At 39.0% G+C, this 14402-nt stretch overlaps 1 protein-coding gene across 1 annotated transcript in view; it reads right to left on the reverse strand.

The window, feature by feature from the left end:
* Positions 1–7468: 7468 nt before the first annotated feature.
* Positions 7469–14402, reverse strand: part of cep120 (centrosomal protein 120) — a 35422-nt gene continuing 28488 nt past the window's right edge. The window contains exons 19-21 of the mRNA XM_063489607.1: positions 10262–10407; positions 9444–9710; positions 7469–8310 (exon numbers count right to left, since the gene is read on the reverse strand). Of these exons, the coding sequence (XP_063345677.1) occupies positions 9494–9710; positions 10262–10407 (363 nt within the window). The 3' untranslated portion in view covers positions 7469–8310; positions 9444–9493. The remainder of the gene's footprint in view (positions 8311–9443; positions 9711–10261; positions 10408–14402) is intronic.

Genomic DNA, 14402 nt, shown 5'->3' on the forward strand with positions numbered 1-14402 from the left:
AATCCACTCAGATCTCAGATGTGTAAATAGTCCTGTGTCATAACGATTCACTTTCTATTAAAACGACTGAGGGTAAAAAGCACATTTAATACCAGATGAACACCAAATAGGTTTTTGTGCCTGAGCGTTAAAAAAGCTTTAATAATGATAATAATCTGAAAACTGTAGCTTCTCTTTCCAAAGACTGGCCGAGTGGATGTAACTCTGCTGTCCAAACCAAAACTCAAACAGATGTTTCACTGCAGGGAAACTATTTTATTTTTTATCACATGCGTGTCTCAGAGAGGTCAGGAGCACCTTTAGACCTCACACAGGCCTGGAGAAATTGGAAAAATGTTTATTCCCCAACCAGCTGGTGAAGGCTGATGACAGAATCATCGCTAAAGTCACACAGGCCTAGAAACCAGTGAGAATCCACCTGGAAACCACAGGTTACCAGAGAAAAACCCCACACTGGTTGGTGGACGTTGCTACACCAAACACGTCCGTGGGATTCCTCTGACCTCTATCAGGCTACTGTGCTCAGCTGTAAATTGTGCAGAAAACCGAAAAGTGTGATGCAAACCAGAAACTAGAAAAACAAAACAAAACATGAAATTACTGCTGACACGGCATATTTCCAAAGTTGAAAATTGTTATTTTTGCAGGTGAACGGCTCTGTTTCTTTCACTACCAATTGGCAACTGTGTTTACAGACACGCCTTCTGTGCAAACTGCAGGCAACAGAAGCAACCTGCTAGTGACCAAAGCAATGAGGAGGATTTGGTGCAGCACCCTGTTAGCATCCAACTTCACCTAGCAACTGGCAGCCTCCAGCCTCTGCAATAAAGATAATAAATCCAGATGTGTGGGCAGTCGAGCATCTGGAAAGAGGTGCTCCTCGAACTCTTACAGACTCGTTTGTGTTCTTAAAAGTAAAACAGCTTTGCACCTGAGAGAAATATCTCTTTACTCAGAATGCAGCTTGATCCAGCGATGTATATAGAAAGATGCAAACTATGGATCAGTTGGGACTAAAGTGAAACTTTGACCAAACTCACTTCTTGTTCAGAATCCAGAAGCCGGACTTTAACGCTATAACCTGAGAAAAATTTAGCTCCAACAGATGTTTCTAATTAAATAGGTAAGTATTCTAATAATAATTTAGGCAATATAAAGATTTACTTTCTGTGTTCTAAGTCCTACTTCTGACATTTTCAGGGTTAAACTCTGATGATGACCTGAACAGAAAGTGAAACTTACTTGGGGCCGATGATGATGATGATGATGATAATCATTTGCTCTGAAATGTCAAACAGAAAGTCTCCAATTTCAGCTTGATCTTGTTTGCATGATTCCCTCAGCTCCCCTCCCTCCTCCTGTTCCCATTTTTTTTTTAAAGATTGACAAAATGAGATCAAATAGCAAAAAGACGTTGTTCCAGAGGAAATAAAGCTGACATCCACTTTTGATTCTTACCCATGATGCTCTCTGTGATCTTATTGTCTTACATTGTCTGCTGAAAGCACCTCTACCACATTAACTTTCTGGTGATGACAGAAAAATGTAACCACTTTTATGTCCACGGCAATTTGTTGAACTTGAAATTTGTCTTGTTTACAACACAATTTGACACCGCTTTCATCTCTGCACAGAAAATATTACTACTGTGAGCCGACTTGGCTTAAAGGTTCTTTCCAGAAGTGAGTCACTCCAAATGTCCTGTTATAGAGAAGAAATAACTGGTCTGATACAAAAATGATTTTAGCCTCTTGTCACATCATCGTTATAGAATTTCTTTGTTGTCTTTTTTATAACTCATCCATCTGGATTTATTGCTGCTACATTATATTTACAGATGATATGATTTGCTTGTGAAGGAGTCCAAAAAGTTTGTGCTTGATGGGGAAAATTCTCTTTTCCATTAATTAAATTTAAATTATGTTTATGAAAGTAGCTTTGGCAATTAGCTTGCTTGCTATCATTAGCTGAAAAGTTTTTTACCGTATCTAACAAATATGATCACTTACGGCTCCCAAAAACAGCATGATCAGTGATCATGATGGTAACATTTAGACTTCAAAATGTATCCAGAAAGAAAAGGGTTACGTCACGAAGGCCCCAGCCATCTTTTATATACAGTCTATGGTGTTTACCCTACATGTATTGGTGCTGTCAGTTGCCACTGTCAAACCTTTAAGTGGTCACAGAGGTGCTGATCAGACGAGAATCGGATATTAATCAGATTAAAACAATCCCTGTTCCCAAATTCCATTTTTAAATCATTTCTGAAGTTTTTCACCTTCACACGGCTTAAATATGTTATCATCTTGTCACACAGGATGGTCCATCCCTCAATCACCAGCTGCCTCTACTTACTGCTAATAATGTGTAACACACACAGCCCTGCCTTGACCTCCTCTCTGTCAGTATGCAAGCTGCATTTTCAAACTTTCCAGTCTGATTTCTGAAATTATTCCTGTGAGGATTCAACAAAATTTTACCAAAACAAACACAAGGCGAGCCTTCAGACATCACTCACAGGGATTTTTTTTCACCGTGGGAAACTGATCCAAACTCCGAAGCCAAACAAATGATCCCACAACGAGAAGTTTGAGTTTTTTTCCCCCCCACTTTCTAAATGTCTGACAGACACATGACTGAGTCAAGATTAGATTACACGTAATGAGATTATGGCAGCGATAGTTTTAATTAGAAGCCGTTAGTGTGAAGGAAGAAAAACAAACGTATAGAAACTGCTGACTGAGAGACGAGAGAGAGGAGGAAAACTGTTCGGTTTCATTTGTTTGAACAAGTGAAAAATGAACAAAGACATTAAATTCTCAGGAAGAGGAAAAAGAGACAAGAATGCCTGATTTATGACCTCCACCTAAATAATTTAAAACATCCCCAGCTGAAAGAGAACCAGATTATGCAATGAGGAAAATCAGAAAAAAGGAAAATTGCACAATAATTATAGCGATCGCTCATTTGGAAATGAGTTGAAATGAAGGGGAAAAAAGTTGTTAATGTACAACAGGATGTAAATTAGACCATAAACAGAGTATTTGTAATAGAAATCAAGTTACTGTGACCCAAGAACAACTTAATGAGCAATAATGAAACTTTACTATTACAAGCGTTGCTTAAGAGCAAAGGAAGTAATAATATTAAACTTTTTTTTATTATAAAATGATAATAAACAAAACATGTAACAAACAGAGAGAAAACTACCAAAAAACGACACTGAAGAAAATAAAAACACTAAACTACAAAACGGGATCTAAGCATTGCAGGTTTAGGCATCACAACCTTCAGGGCTGGAAACCCAAAGGTGCTCTAACGGGCGCTTAGACTCCCAAAGTGAGTCCATCTCCACAGACTCCTATCATAAATGTCCAATTTTAAGGTTAGGGTCGTGTCCTCTTTGACAGGCAGGTGGATGCTGAGACATGTAGCTGCAGCTGCTAGCGCTTCGTGTTTGCTAAGTGAGTGACTGAATCGGACCTTTAAACAAGGTTTGTGCTGGTGATTCATTTTGGAGTATTTTTAATGCAATCAAGTGACAATCTGGTTTGCTTTGTGACTCATTTTACTAACAGCCCATTCTCTTGAGGTCCCATCACAGCATTTTGATCGGGTTGAGGTCTGGCCCACTGAACAGCTTTATTCTTTTTATTTTCAGTCATTTTGTAGATTTCTGTGCTTAACTGTAATGGGTTATGTCCTGTTGCTTGACCCATTGTCAGCCAAGCTTCATTTGTTAGAGTTGAGAGAGCTGCATTTGGCTCTAAAACACTTTGGCATACAGAGAAGTTCATGGTCAACTCAATGGCTGCAAGGTGCACAGGTCATGTGGCTGCAGAACAAGCCCGCATCATCACCCGTCCCCCACAGTGATTCAGAGATGATGATGATGGTTTGTGCTGATATGCTGTGTTTTGTTTTTTCCAAATGCGGCGCTGGGCATTATAGCCAAAGATCTCCGCTTTGGTCTCATCAGTCTAAAGGACACTGTTGCAGACGTTTGGTGGTTTCTGCAGATGAGACTTTGCAAACCGAAGCTATACTGCCGTGTTCTTTTCAAAGGGAAGCTGCTTTCTTCTTACTGGCAACCTCTCCAGACAAACTGCACTTGTTCAGCCTTTTTCTTAATGTTATATAAAAAAAACACAACATTTTATTTAAAACTAAAACTTACATTCACTGAACTGAATGTCCAAATTTGAGCTGACACCCTGGACACCGAGAAGTCAAACATTAATCAAGTGTCAATCAGGTCAAACACTAAAAGTAACTGTTCATTCATGAATACGTAAAGCTGCAAATTTAATTTCAGAGCTTGCACATACTGGTGGATTAACAGAAACATAATAATAATGACAGTATGGTTAATGGGAACTAAAACACACACTTTAGAACAAACACTGTGGGTCAGCTTGGTTGTACTCCACAGTGGCAGATACAAGAGAAGAAGACTTCAGAGAATGGGGTTTCCCCCACCGCGCGCGCGCGTGTGTGTATAATGGGTGTAATGGTCATAATGCTTTGCTTTGAGTGGAATTTCCTGTTCGGAAGACTGGGAGCATATTAAGCAGAGTAGAGGTTGCACTTTCAAAACCAATTAGACATCAAGCTTTGGAGGGTTTTTTTTCTTAAGTTTTAATTGGAAACATGTTGGAGGAGGAAAGTTTCACTGTGAGAAAATCTGTCTGCTGGTAACCCGACCACAGCTTCAGATATATCACATGAAAGAGTCCGTTTGTGCACGGCAGCCACAACATTAAACCCACTGTCAGGTGAAGCTGATGAGATTTATCTCAGCACAGAGCAATGTTCTGCTCAAAAAACGATCAGCAACCTTTAAGGCTGGAAATGTCCCCCAAACTGCAGTTCCTCTAATGGCCACAAGAGGCTGACTGCAAAAGTGAGACGATCCCCATAGACTCTAATGTTAAAATGCTAAAATGCACAGCAAGAATAAACGTGTGTGCAAGACAGATTTGACTCTTGCTGAAGAAATTTGAGATGTTGACAGATAACCAGCAAGAATCAAGGCTCTACTCTGGGCCTCCTCCTGATGGGACGTCCCGAACACCTCATCCGGGAGGGATCCTAGTCAGGTGACCAAAGCATCACGACTAGCTCCTTTCAGTGTGGAGGAGAGGTGGTTATGCGCCTCCTGAATGATCCTTCTCCATCTGACAGGATGGAGGAGGATCCTGACAGGAGGATCTTTGGATGAAGATCATTTCCCCTACTGGTCGTTTGTATCTACAATCTCCATCATTCTTTTGGTCACTACCCAGAGCGCACGGCGATAGGTGAGGGTAGGGACATATACTGACTATTGACTTTTCCCAGAACAAAATAAATTTTAATCGTCTGTACGAAATAAAGAAAAGAGTAAATTACTGTTACTAATTATTACATATTAAATGTTACTTGATAGAGACAATGCAATGCAGTGCAATAAAAGTGATATGTTGCACAGATTGTATAGCTATTCATAATTTCCAACCCTTGTGACTAGTTGGGCTTTTATATCTACAATATACAAGGATAAGAAATTACAATAAATACATGTTTACTTGGAAAGAAAATATACACGATAACAGAAAATATATAAAAGAAGATACAATAATTAAAACCATTCCTAAGAATATTAAATGATAAAATTATAGAATAATTACTTTAAATGGCCTTTGACTATTAACTATTGACTGTATCATTAATTCTCTGGTGTCTGTTCCATGTTGCTTTTCATCCACATGCGAGCTATAGCTCCAATCCTGTACTTCACAAGTTTCTTGAATACTCTAAAATCTGTTGTATCAAAGACTTTCTGTAAGTCACTACAAAGTACCAGCAGAACATTTTAAAAATGACCTGCTGACATCAGTGAATGTCTTTTGAGACTTTCCAATACCCAACATCTGGCAAAACTGGAATCACCATATTTGAAGATTGACCATTCAACTAGCAGCAGCTATAACACAGTCCTACTTTTGTTATACCCCTAACCCTATATATTGAAGGAAGACTAAATGGACTTTTAGGAGCAAAACTCTAAGGTGCATTTGTTGTGCTACATTTCCACTGACACTTTTCTTTGTTTGCTGTTTGCAAAGGCAGGACAATTTAGTAAAACCAAAAATGACAGGTTGTGATTGCCTAGATTTTAGAGTTCAGGCTATTGATTGGATTTATTGGTTAATAAGTGAACATTCTGGCTTAAAAAAAGGAAGAAAATAATTAAAGGCTGTATGTGAATCTCATTTCATCTGTCCCACTCTTGCAAACACTGACTGCTTTTCATTTATTTTGTTGCATTTTCTGTTTCCAAAGCATTTTTCTTTGAGTCTTCTGTCTGTATGTTTTGATTTTAAAACCCTATTTTTTTCCATTTTGGTTGTACTTGCTCCAAAATTTGAGACACAAAAAGACAACTGGAAACAACCGCCATCCTTTGAAAGACACTTGAAGGAGTTGGATCATCCTTTCCATTGTTTCAGTTCAAAGTCCTCTTGTTTCAATTGTCTCATTGGGTGTAATTATGACATAATGATGTCTGATATGAAAAAAATCAAAGAGGAGAGATACAACTAGAGGTGCCAACTCAGTTTGTAAATAACATCACTTTTTTGCATCACAGCTGCTCCTGGCTTTCTTTGGAAACTTATCAAGTAAAAATATTTTTTAGAATAAAAACAGTGAGAGGGTCATTAACATCTGAGCATCATTTTACATCCTTGTTATGCAGCAAATTGAACTGAAGTTTTAAAAGCTGGAGGTAAAAAACACAGAAAGCCGACGAGACTTGAAAGGATTTCGCTTTAAACATCAACATTTTTTCACTTGACTTTTTCTTTACGTCTCCGTCTGCATGGATGAGCTGGAACATCTGCTCACCGTCAGCACACACTAATGCATCTGCGTGTGTGAGAGAACATGTTCTACATGTTATAACACATGTCGTCTGTCTGCTCAGCGCAGTCCATCTTCAGCTCTGTTTCATTTCACTTTGGACCTAAAAGTGTTTTGCATTTTTAGAATTTACTCTTCTATATTTACTGCTTAAAAAAAAAGAATTCTAACAGCTGTAATTAACAGAAACTTTGCAGAATTTACAGTTTAATAATCAATTGGATGGATTGTAGGGAATATTTTGAGAATTTAAAATATCCCGATGGCACATGGAAGTGTGCAGCTAGGGTCATAAATGACCTCACTCAGTTACTTGCGTCCTGTATTACTCGAGTACTTAAGCTCCAAACAGTCCAATGAGCAACAGCAGTTATAGAATCATTTTTAAATCATCTGTAATTCTTCCTCCTCATTTGGTTTAGAATAAAATCACATTCAGGACTCCAATGAAATATTCTCATATTTACATTTACTGGCGAACAGAGAAATGAATTTATTTAAACAGAAACATTTTCATGAGAATTTAACATTTTTAATGATGAGTAAACATACTGATCTGCTCTTTAAAAAACACTAATGAAAGACACACAGCAGCTTTTCTCTCAAAATAATTTATTCCAGACGTGCACACAGATCAGTCGTCTCTGATCATTAAAAAATAAATTAGATCTCAGTGTTTGCAGGAGAGTTTCTGAGGCTACAGCGCCACCTGCTGTCACACAGAAAAACTCCTCAACACTGCACACAGGCTCATCAGAGTCTCTAATAACTTAAAAAGAACATTTACTCAGTAATGCCTCAGGCTCTAAAGGATCACTCTGCTGGTTTCCTGTTTTTAGTAAAGAAACGTCTGATCTTGTTGATTTTAACAAGATCCAAAAATCAAAAGATGAGTTTTTATTATAATTTATTCTCTGCCTCCTAAGCAGCCATTATGTAAAAATGAGCATAATAACTTCAACAAAATAAATAATCTGCATGGAATGAAATAAAATGGAAGTTTTCCTGATCCTCTGTTAAACTAAACCGAATATCTTTTTCAGATATTCACAAAACATGAAATAAAGGAAGAAATCGAACAATTAACTAATCATTGTTTGAGCCTGTGGTGCGTTCACTGGCACAACAAATGAAGGACGAGTCTATTTACACAGTTAATACACTAACAAACACTCATTGTTGTAATGTTGCAGTGTCCTTGAAGGTTATGCATTTGTCATTTTAAAGGTAAAACACTGAAAATCAGCAGGATGATGCTTTAAAAGCCACATTCTGAGTTTTTATACAACACTCACTCGTTCACAGATAAACACACAGATTTTAAATAGAGGTTGATTTATGTAACAGACGCTGTTGAAGCTTCAGGACTCCAGGAGAGTTCATCCACCATCATGTGCTTGAGTTCTGTTTGGAGACAGACGCACATGAGAAAAAGATCTCATTCAGGTTCTAAGTAGCTATATTTTCTATCATATCTATTCTATTGGTGCATGTTCATAATGAGGTTGGTAAAATTTTTAAATAACAAGGTCAGTGCATGTACAAGTACTCTCTGTGGGCTAAAACCTCTGACTTCAGACTGCTCTGAATACTTAATATCAGTTTTTTTTTTACTGCTTGCTCTGTATGATGTCACAGAGAGGGGGTATCCCTAATACAGTTATCTCAGACACAGAAGCCATAGAAGCTACATGTTGTTGATCTTTGCGTTAAAGTGAAAGCCAATCGTAGGAAAGCTGCCTTTTTCCATATAGACGCTGCTGATATCGAACTTTACACACTGTACTACATTAAACTCCATGATTAAGGTACATGTGACATATCACTGCCAGCACAGGAGGCTCAAGGCCTTGTTTAAAAAATAAAAATACTTGTAGATAGCGCAATAATTCAATAATATGCTGCATTTACTTTTAAAATGTCCCCGCTGCTCGGTAATTGTCTTATAAGGACCATTGTGCACGTCTCATTGCTTTATGTGATAAATACAGAGGCAAACTGTTTTACATTTAATCAAAATGTAACACAGCACAGATCTGCACGAATGCACAAAGGTCTAGGTTAACATTAATTATTTATGTGTTATACATGAATACCATAATAATGAAAAATTTAATGCCTGATTGTGAAATATGCAGCACAAAGGAAAGATGTTTATTCAGCAGTCGGGATCTGCTGAATAAACATCTTTCAGACTGACGTGGTCTGTGGTCGGTTGGAGCCCTCAGGCTCTGCTTCGCCTGTGTGTGTCTGAAAGTGAGGGTGGTCCTGAACGGGGAGGAGCTAAAACAGCGCGTTTCAGATGAGCCGAGGGGATGCAGGTTACAGGGATTACTTTGAACTGTAAATCATGAAAAGCTGTTGTAGTATTTTCAAAAAATAAAAATATAAGCTGGATATTATCAGAAAGGGTCCGTTTAAATTTTACCCAATTACACCAAACGTGTCGCCTGTTTGTTTTCTTTCTGAAGAATTACAAAGATGTGATCAAATCGGACTCAGGTTTCGAACTGAATTCAAACAGGTAGCCGATTTACCTGCAGCCTCAGGTGTGACTCAGACTCTAATTGGACGGCTCCAGCAGCGGTCAGAGCTTCCCTCTGTCCGTCATGGCTTCCTGTATCTGCCTGTTGAGCTCGGCAATGATTCGGTCTTCGTGGGTATAAACTCCAGTCCTTAGCAACGCGTCTCTCTCTTCCAACAGGCGGCTCAGGTGCTCCTCGGCGCTCTCGCTCAGAGCCAGACCGGGGGCGGGGTCAAGCACAGAGGGGGTGGGGCCTAATCTGTCATCTTGCTGTTTTAACCTGTTGACGAAAACAAAATGCCTTACAGGAGTCTGTACTGTGAAGCAGGGTTTGGGGCAATATACTTTCAGGTTCAACGCTCAGATTTTATTATTACAAATGAGGCATGTTGCCGTGGTAACTTATGCTGCAGATTTGCAGAACTTTTATGTTCAAGACGAGAAAAAGCTACTGCCAAAGGATGCATCAGTCCTCTGGAAAGTAGTGTAAATAAGAAACTGAATTTTATTCATTTATGTTTTAGGTGCAACTTTATTTTTTTTTCCTGTTGGCTGTAATTAAAAAAATTAATTGCTCACAGCTGTTTGCTGGCTTATAGTGAATTTTGTCTACAGAGGCATTTCCAGTCTTAAGCGTGCAGACAGCTTTACTCCTGTCATTCTCTATTATGTTTCAGCTGTTTCGTGTGAGCGTGCTCACGGCTAGATTGGGAAACTCTGGGTTGGCCGAGCTGATTTTTGCGATCACTTTGCGGTTGCTGATGTTGGGATAAGTGCAGCCACGTAACAGAAAGACACCCCGAGTCTGTTGAACTTGATCATCATCATCACCTGTTGAGCTCGTTCCTGATGCTGTCCAGCTCCTGTCTGTCCTGTCGGACCGCCTCCTTCTCCTCTGTTGCTAGGTAACGCAGCCTCATGGCTTCGAGCTCAGCCTGTTGTTTCTTCAGACGCGTCATGGCGTTTTCCTGCTCCCGCTGCAAAAAACAAAACAAAACAAGAGAAACTATGAAGCTGTGAATGTTCGTTAAATGTGAGCAGAATCAGACTCAGGTTCTCTTTCACCTCACGTAACCTCAAGATCTTCACTGTGACTTCCAACACGTTTGACTTGAACCTTGGCATTCAAGCACCGGTCGTCAACTGATCAGATCTGAACTGAGAATATTTGAAAATAAACCTCTGACCCGTGCGCTGAAATGTGTGAGTTCAGATGCCAAGAAAGTGTTTTTCCAAATTGCACACAGAACAGTGTGGTGATAAATTTGTCTGGTTTCACATTTTCATAAAGCTGGCCTGAGAAAAATGCCGCAGGGCTTTGAGAGAATTCACACGGAGACCAACAGCAACGCGGTGAGAACTCAAAGGAAACTTAATAAAAAATGTCCAAAAGCCGTATTTCTCTCAGCTGCTCGGGCCTCCAGCTCAGAGTTCCCAAAACCGTCCCGAACAGCAATCTGAGCCGAGTCAGCTGGACGCTCATAAATCAACAAAACCGTCTGAAAGGAGAAAACAAATGTGGCGTTCCTTCAGACCTTTAATTATAAATTTAAAGAGTTATTATTTAAAGGCTGCAGGTTATACATCCAACAACCTGCAGAAAACAAATCTGATATAAGAACATAAAAGATTGAAGATGATGACATGAGTCCAACATATGAACCTACTGTCTATGAGAAGGGAAAAAAAGAGAATGTGCTGTTAAAACCTTGTGCTTTCAAACCGTATTTAAGACATAATTAAATGTAAAGAAATGATCAAATAATCTAGATTAAAAAAGTAGAAAGTCTTTATTTGGTCAATAAAATAATAAAATGGGAGAAAAATAATGAGAAATCTCAACATACAAAAGCATAACGTGATGTTACCAAATGTCCTTTTACTTTTAAATTAGAAAAATATTACATATTCAACACGAGACCAAGAGAAGCAGAAAAGCGCACTGGGAGAATTTTCTACTTTCAGTTTATTAAAAATGACCGAAAACGTTGACTAAATATGAAAACAGCTGCAGATGAATCATCTATTGGCTAATCATTGCAGCTCAAGTTTTATGTACTGATTGGAGTGCATGTTTGGTGAAAACAGTTACTGGGGTATTTCTCATTATTCTGACTGTCACCGTTAAAAGTGACAAATATCTGGCTACATGTGAACCCTGGGAGGATGTGTGAATGTTTCCAGCACTAGCAGAGGGTCAGCAAGTCATCAAAATTACTCATAACCCCAGTCGAGGGCTGCCGCTAACACTTATTTTTGTTATTAAGCAAATCTGAGAACGAATTATGTGGTTAGAAATAATGATCCAGAAAAGTGGTAAATTCTTATATTTGGTAATTAGTTACCGCTGAAAGTTTAAAGTTATAGTTAATTAATCAGTTAAACCATTTTTTAAATGTATTAATTAATCTGATGACTAATTTCATGATCATGTGATTGTTGTTTGGTCTGTAAAACATCCAGCAGTGAAGTCTGATCTGTGTAACAGTCCAAAAACAAATTTAAAGATTTAAATTAAACTGAATGAACTAAAGAGTAATGAGTCCTTTAGAAACATCTAATATTTGTCCTTTTCCTTTGAAAGCAGGGTGGTGGTTAGCAGCTACTCAGCTGTGACATTCTTCTCATCTCTAATGTTTTGCTTGCAAAGTTGCATTTGCAAAATCTAAACCAATAATTTATTTCATTATAAAAGACAGAAAAAAGCTGACTATTTAGCACATTGGTTTTTAAAATTATTTAAAGAATTGAAATATTGAAGTGATTGCATAAAACACAAAGGCAACCGGACCAGCAGCTTAATTAACATTAACAGAACGTGAGACCAAAAAATGCAGGAATTTCTTAAAGTAGAAATATTTTGTCTGAAAAACAGTCCAAAATATGTAATCTGTCATATGTCAGGATCAAGAATGGCAGCACTTAATATCAAACTATTACATGTTTTACTAACAGGTAAACAATTAATCAAATCAACCAGTTGGGTTTTAGGTTTTTAGGGTTACTTGCAGGATGAAGTTTGTCTGGGCTTTAGCACAAAGGTCTCAAGTCATGAGATGTCGGCTTTTTGTCCTCTGCAGGGCAAAAATAAGATCAATAATGGTTTAGGTCAAACTGGCCACTGGTTTTGGGTTATGGCAGCTTTATGTGCTTTTTAGCTTTATGTGGTAACCTGTTTATTATCTTCATGCTGTGCTGAAGATCTGGAGTTTGTCCACTGTTCTATCTGACAAACAGACCAAAATATTTAATATCTGATCGCAGAAGAGCAAACAAACAGCAGGAAGTTATGATTTATTAGGTGGCTGATTTTTAAATATTTTTAAATAAATGATTTTCGCAGGGGAGTTTAATGTTCTTGCTGCACCTCCCTGTGCTCTCTGGGTATGTCAGCTGCCTCCCACTATCCACAGATCAGCACATTTGATTAATCGGTAATTCAAAATTGACCGTAGGCATGAATGCGAACCAGAATGTTTGTCTGTTTCTGTGTGTTAGCCCTACAAAGGGCCGGCGATCTGTCCAGGGTTTACCCTGCATCTCTGACCAAGCTTGCCAAAATGAGCTGGGACAGGCTCCAGCTCACTGCAACCCTGAATCAGATCAGCTGTTCAGACAACGGATGGATCAAAGGTCTATGAAAACAGTGAAAGCTGTTTTGTCTAACTAACTTCCGAAATATTAAATTTATCATAATTGAAAGGCAAATAAAAGCAGCAAATGGTGACAGTTGTTAATTCTCCCTAAAGCAAATGGCAGTGTGTGGTTACGTGATGGTTAAGCACTTTGTTTTTGATGTACTCAAACTATGAACTCTTTTGTTTTTCCCCAGCAGAAAGAATTTCACTGGAGTCTGGTGTGAAGTTTTGGTTTAGGAGTGCACTTTTTTTCCCTTTTGAAATCGGACGAAAGTTTACAATTTTAGAGAACCAAAGACCAAAAGTCTTTCCATTTACAGAAATGAGGCCCAAAAAAGCAGAAAGTTCAGAGGAATTGTAAAATGGGAACAAAAGCTTGATGGTTAATATGTAATCATGTATCAAAATAATGGACAATAACTTTCCATTGATGAGCTAATGGATTTACTGACTAACTGCAGCTTTATTTTCTTAGTATCCATTAGATACGGTGCAGGTTGACCATGATCTCATGGAGAAGGCACACCAAAGGTTGAAGGCTGAGCAACATTACCATCCCATACTCAGCTGACAGCGCAATAATGAGGAAGAGTGCGAGCAGCAGAGCGCAGGCAGTGGGGAGGTGATCGGAGAGGCTGGAATCTGTCTGTGCGCTCGGCTGACAGAGAGCAGATCGAGCAGCCGGCTCATTCTGGATGGGAAAACCAACATTTTCACATTACACACACACACAGAAAGCTTCCACTTTCACACGGCTGATCGCCTCCTCACAGAAAAAACACACCATCTCTCTCTCTCTCTCACACACACACACACACACACACACACACACACACACACACACACACACACACACACACACACACACACACACACACACACACACACACACCAGTGTGTTGACACAGGCTCAGCTCTCTGTGGACCATTAACAGTCTGTATTACAGGCCGTTTTAGGGCTAATTACTAGAAAAACAAACAGGCTAAACATTTTCTCTAGTGCCCGCTGCCAAGGACAACCTGAGGCCGAGTCCTGAAACAATCAGAGGACGAGGTGATACCGAGGCCTCAACAGGGGGGTAGGAGGAACGGGGGGCACAGAGAAAAGTAGCTAAAAGTCAGGACTCTGAAGCAGATATTACACAGTTAGGCTCTGAATCACAGCTGACAGCATCAGAATAACCACATGGACAGTTCTAACAAAATGTGGTCAACTACCTGAGAAGTGTATTTGACAGGACAGACATAGTCCTGGATGAAGGGGGACCAGTGGCCACGGATCGTAAACTAAATATAAGGCAACACAATTAATCTGATTTTGGCTTGCACCAATT

Source organism: Pelmatolapia mariae, linkage group LG12 (assembly GCF_036321145.2).
Source record: "Pelmatolapia mariae isolate MD_Pm_ZW linkage group LG12, Pm_UMD_F_2, whole genome shotgun sequence".
Taxonomy (NCBI): Eukaryota; Metazoa; Chordata; class Actinopteri; order Cichliformes; family Cichlidae; genus Pelmatolapia; species Pelmatolapia mariae.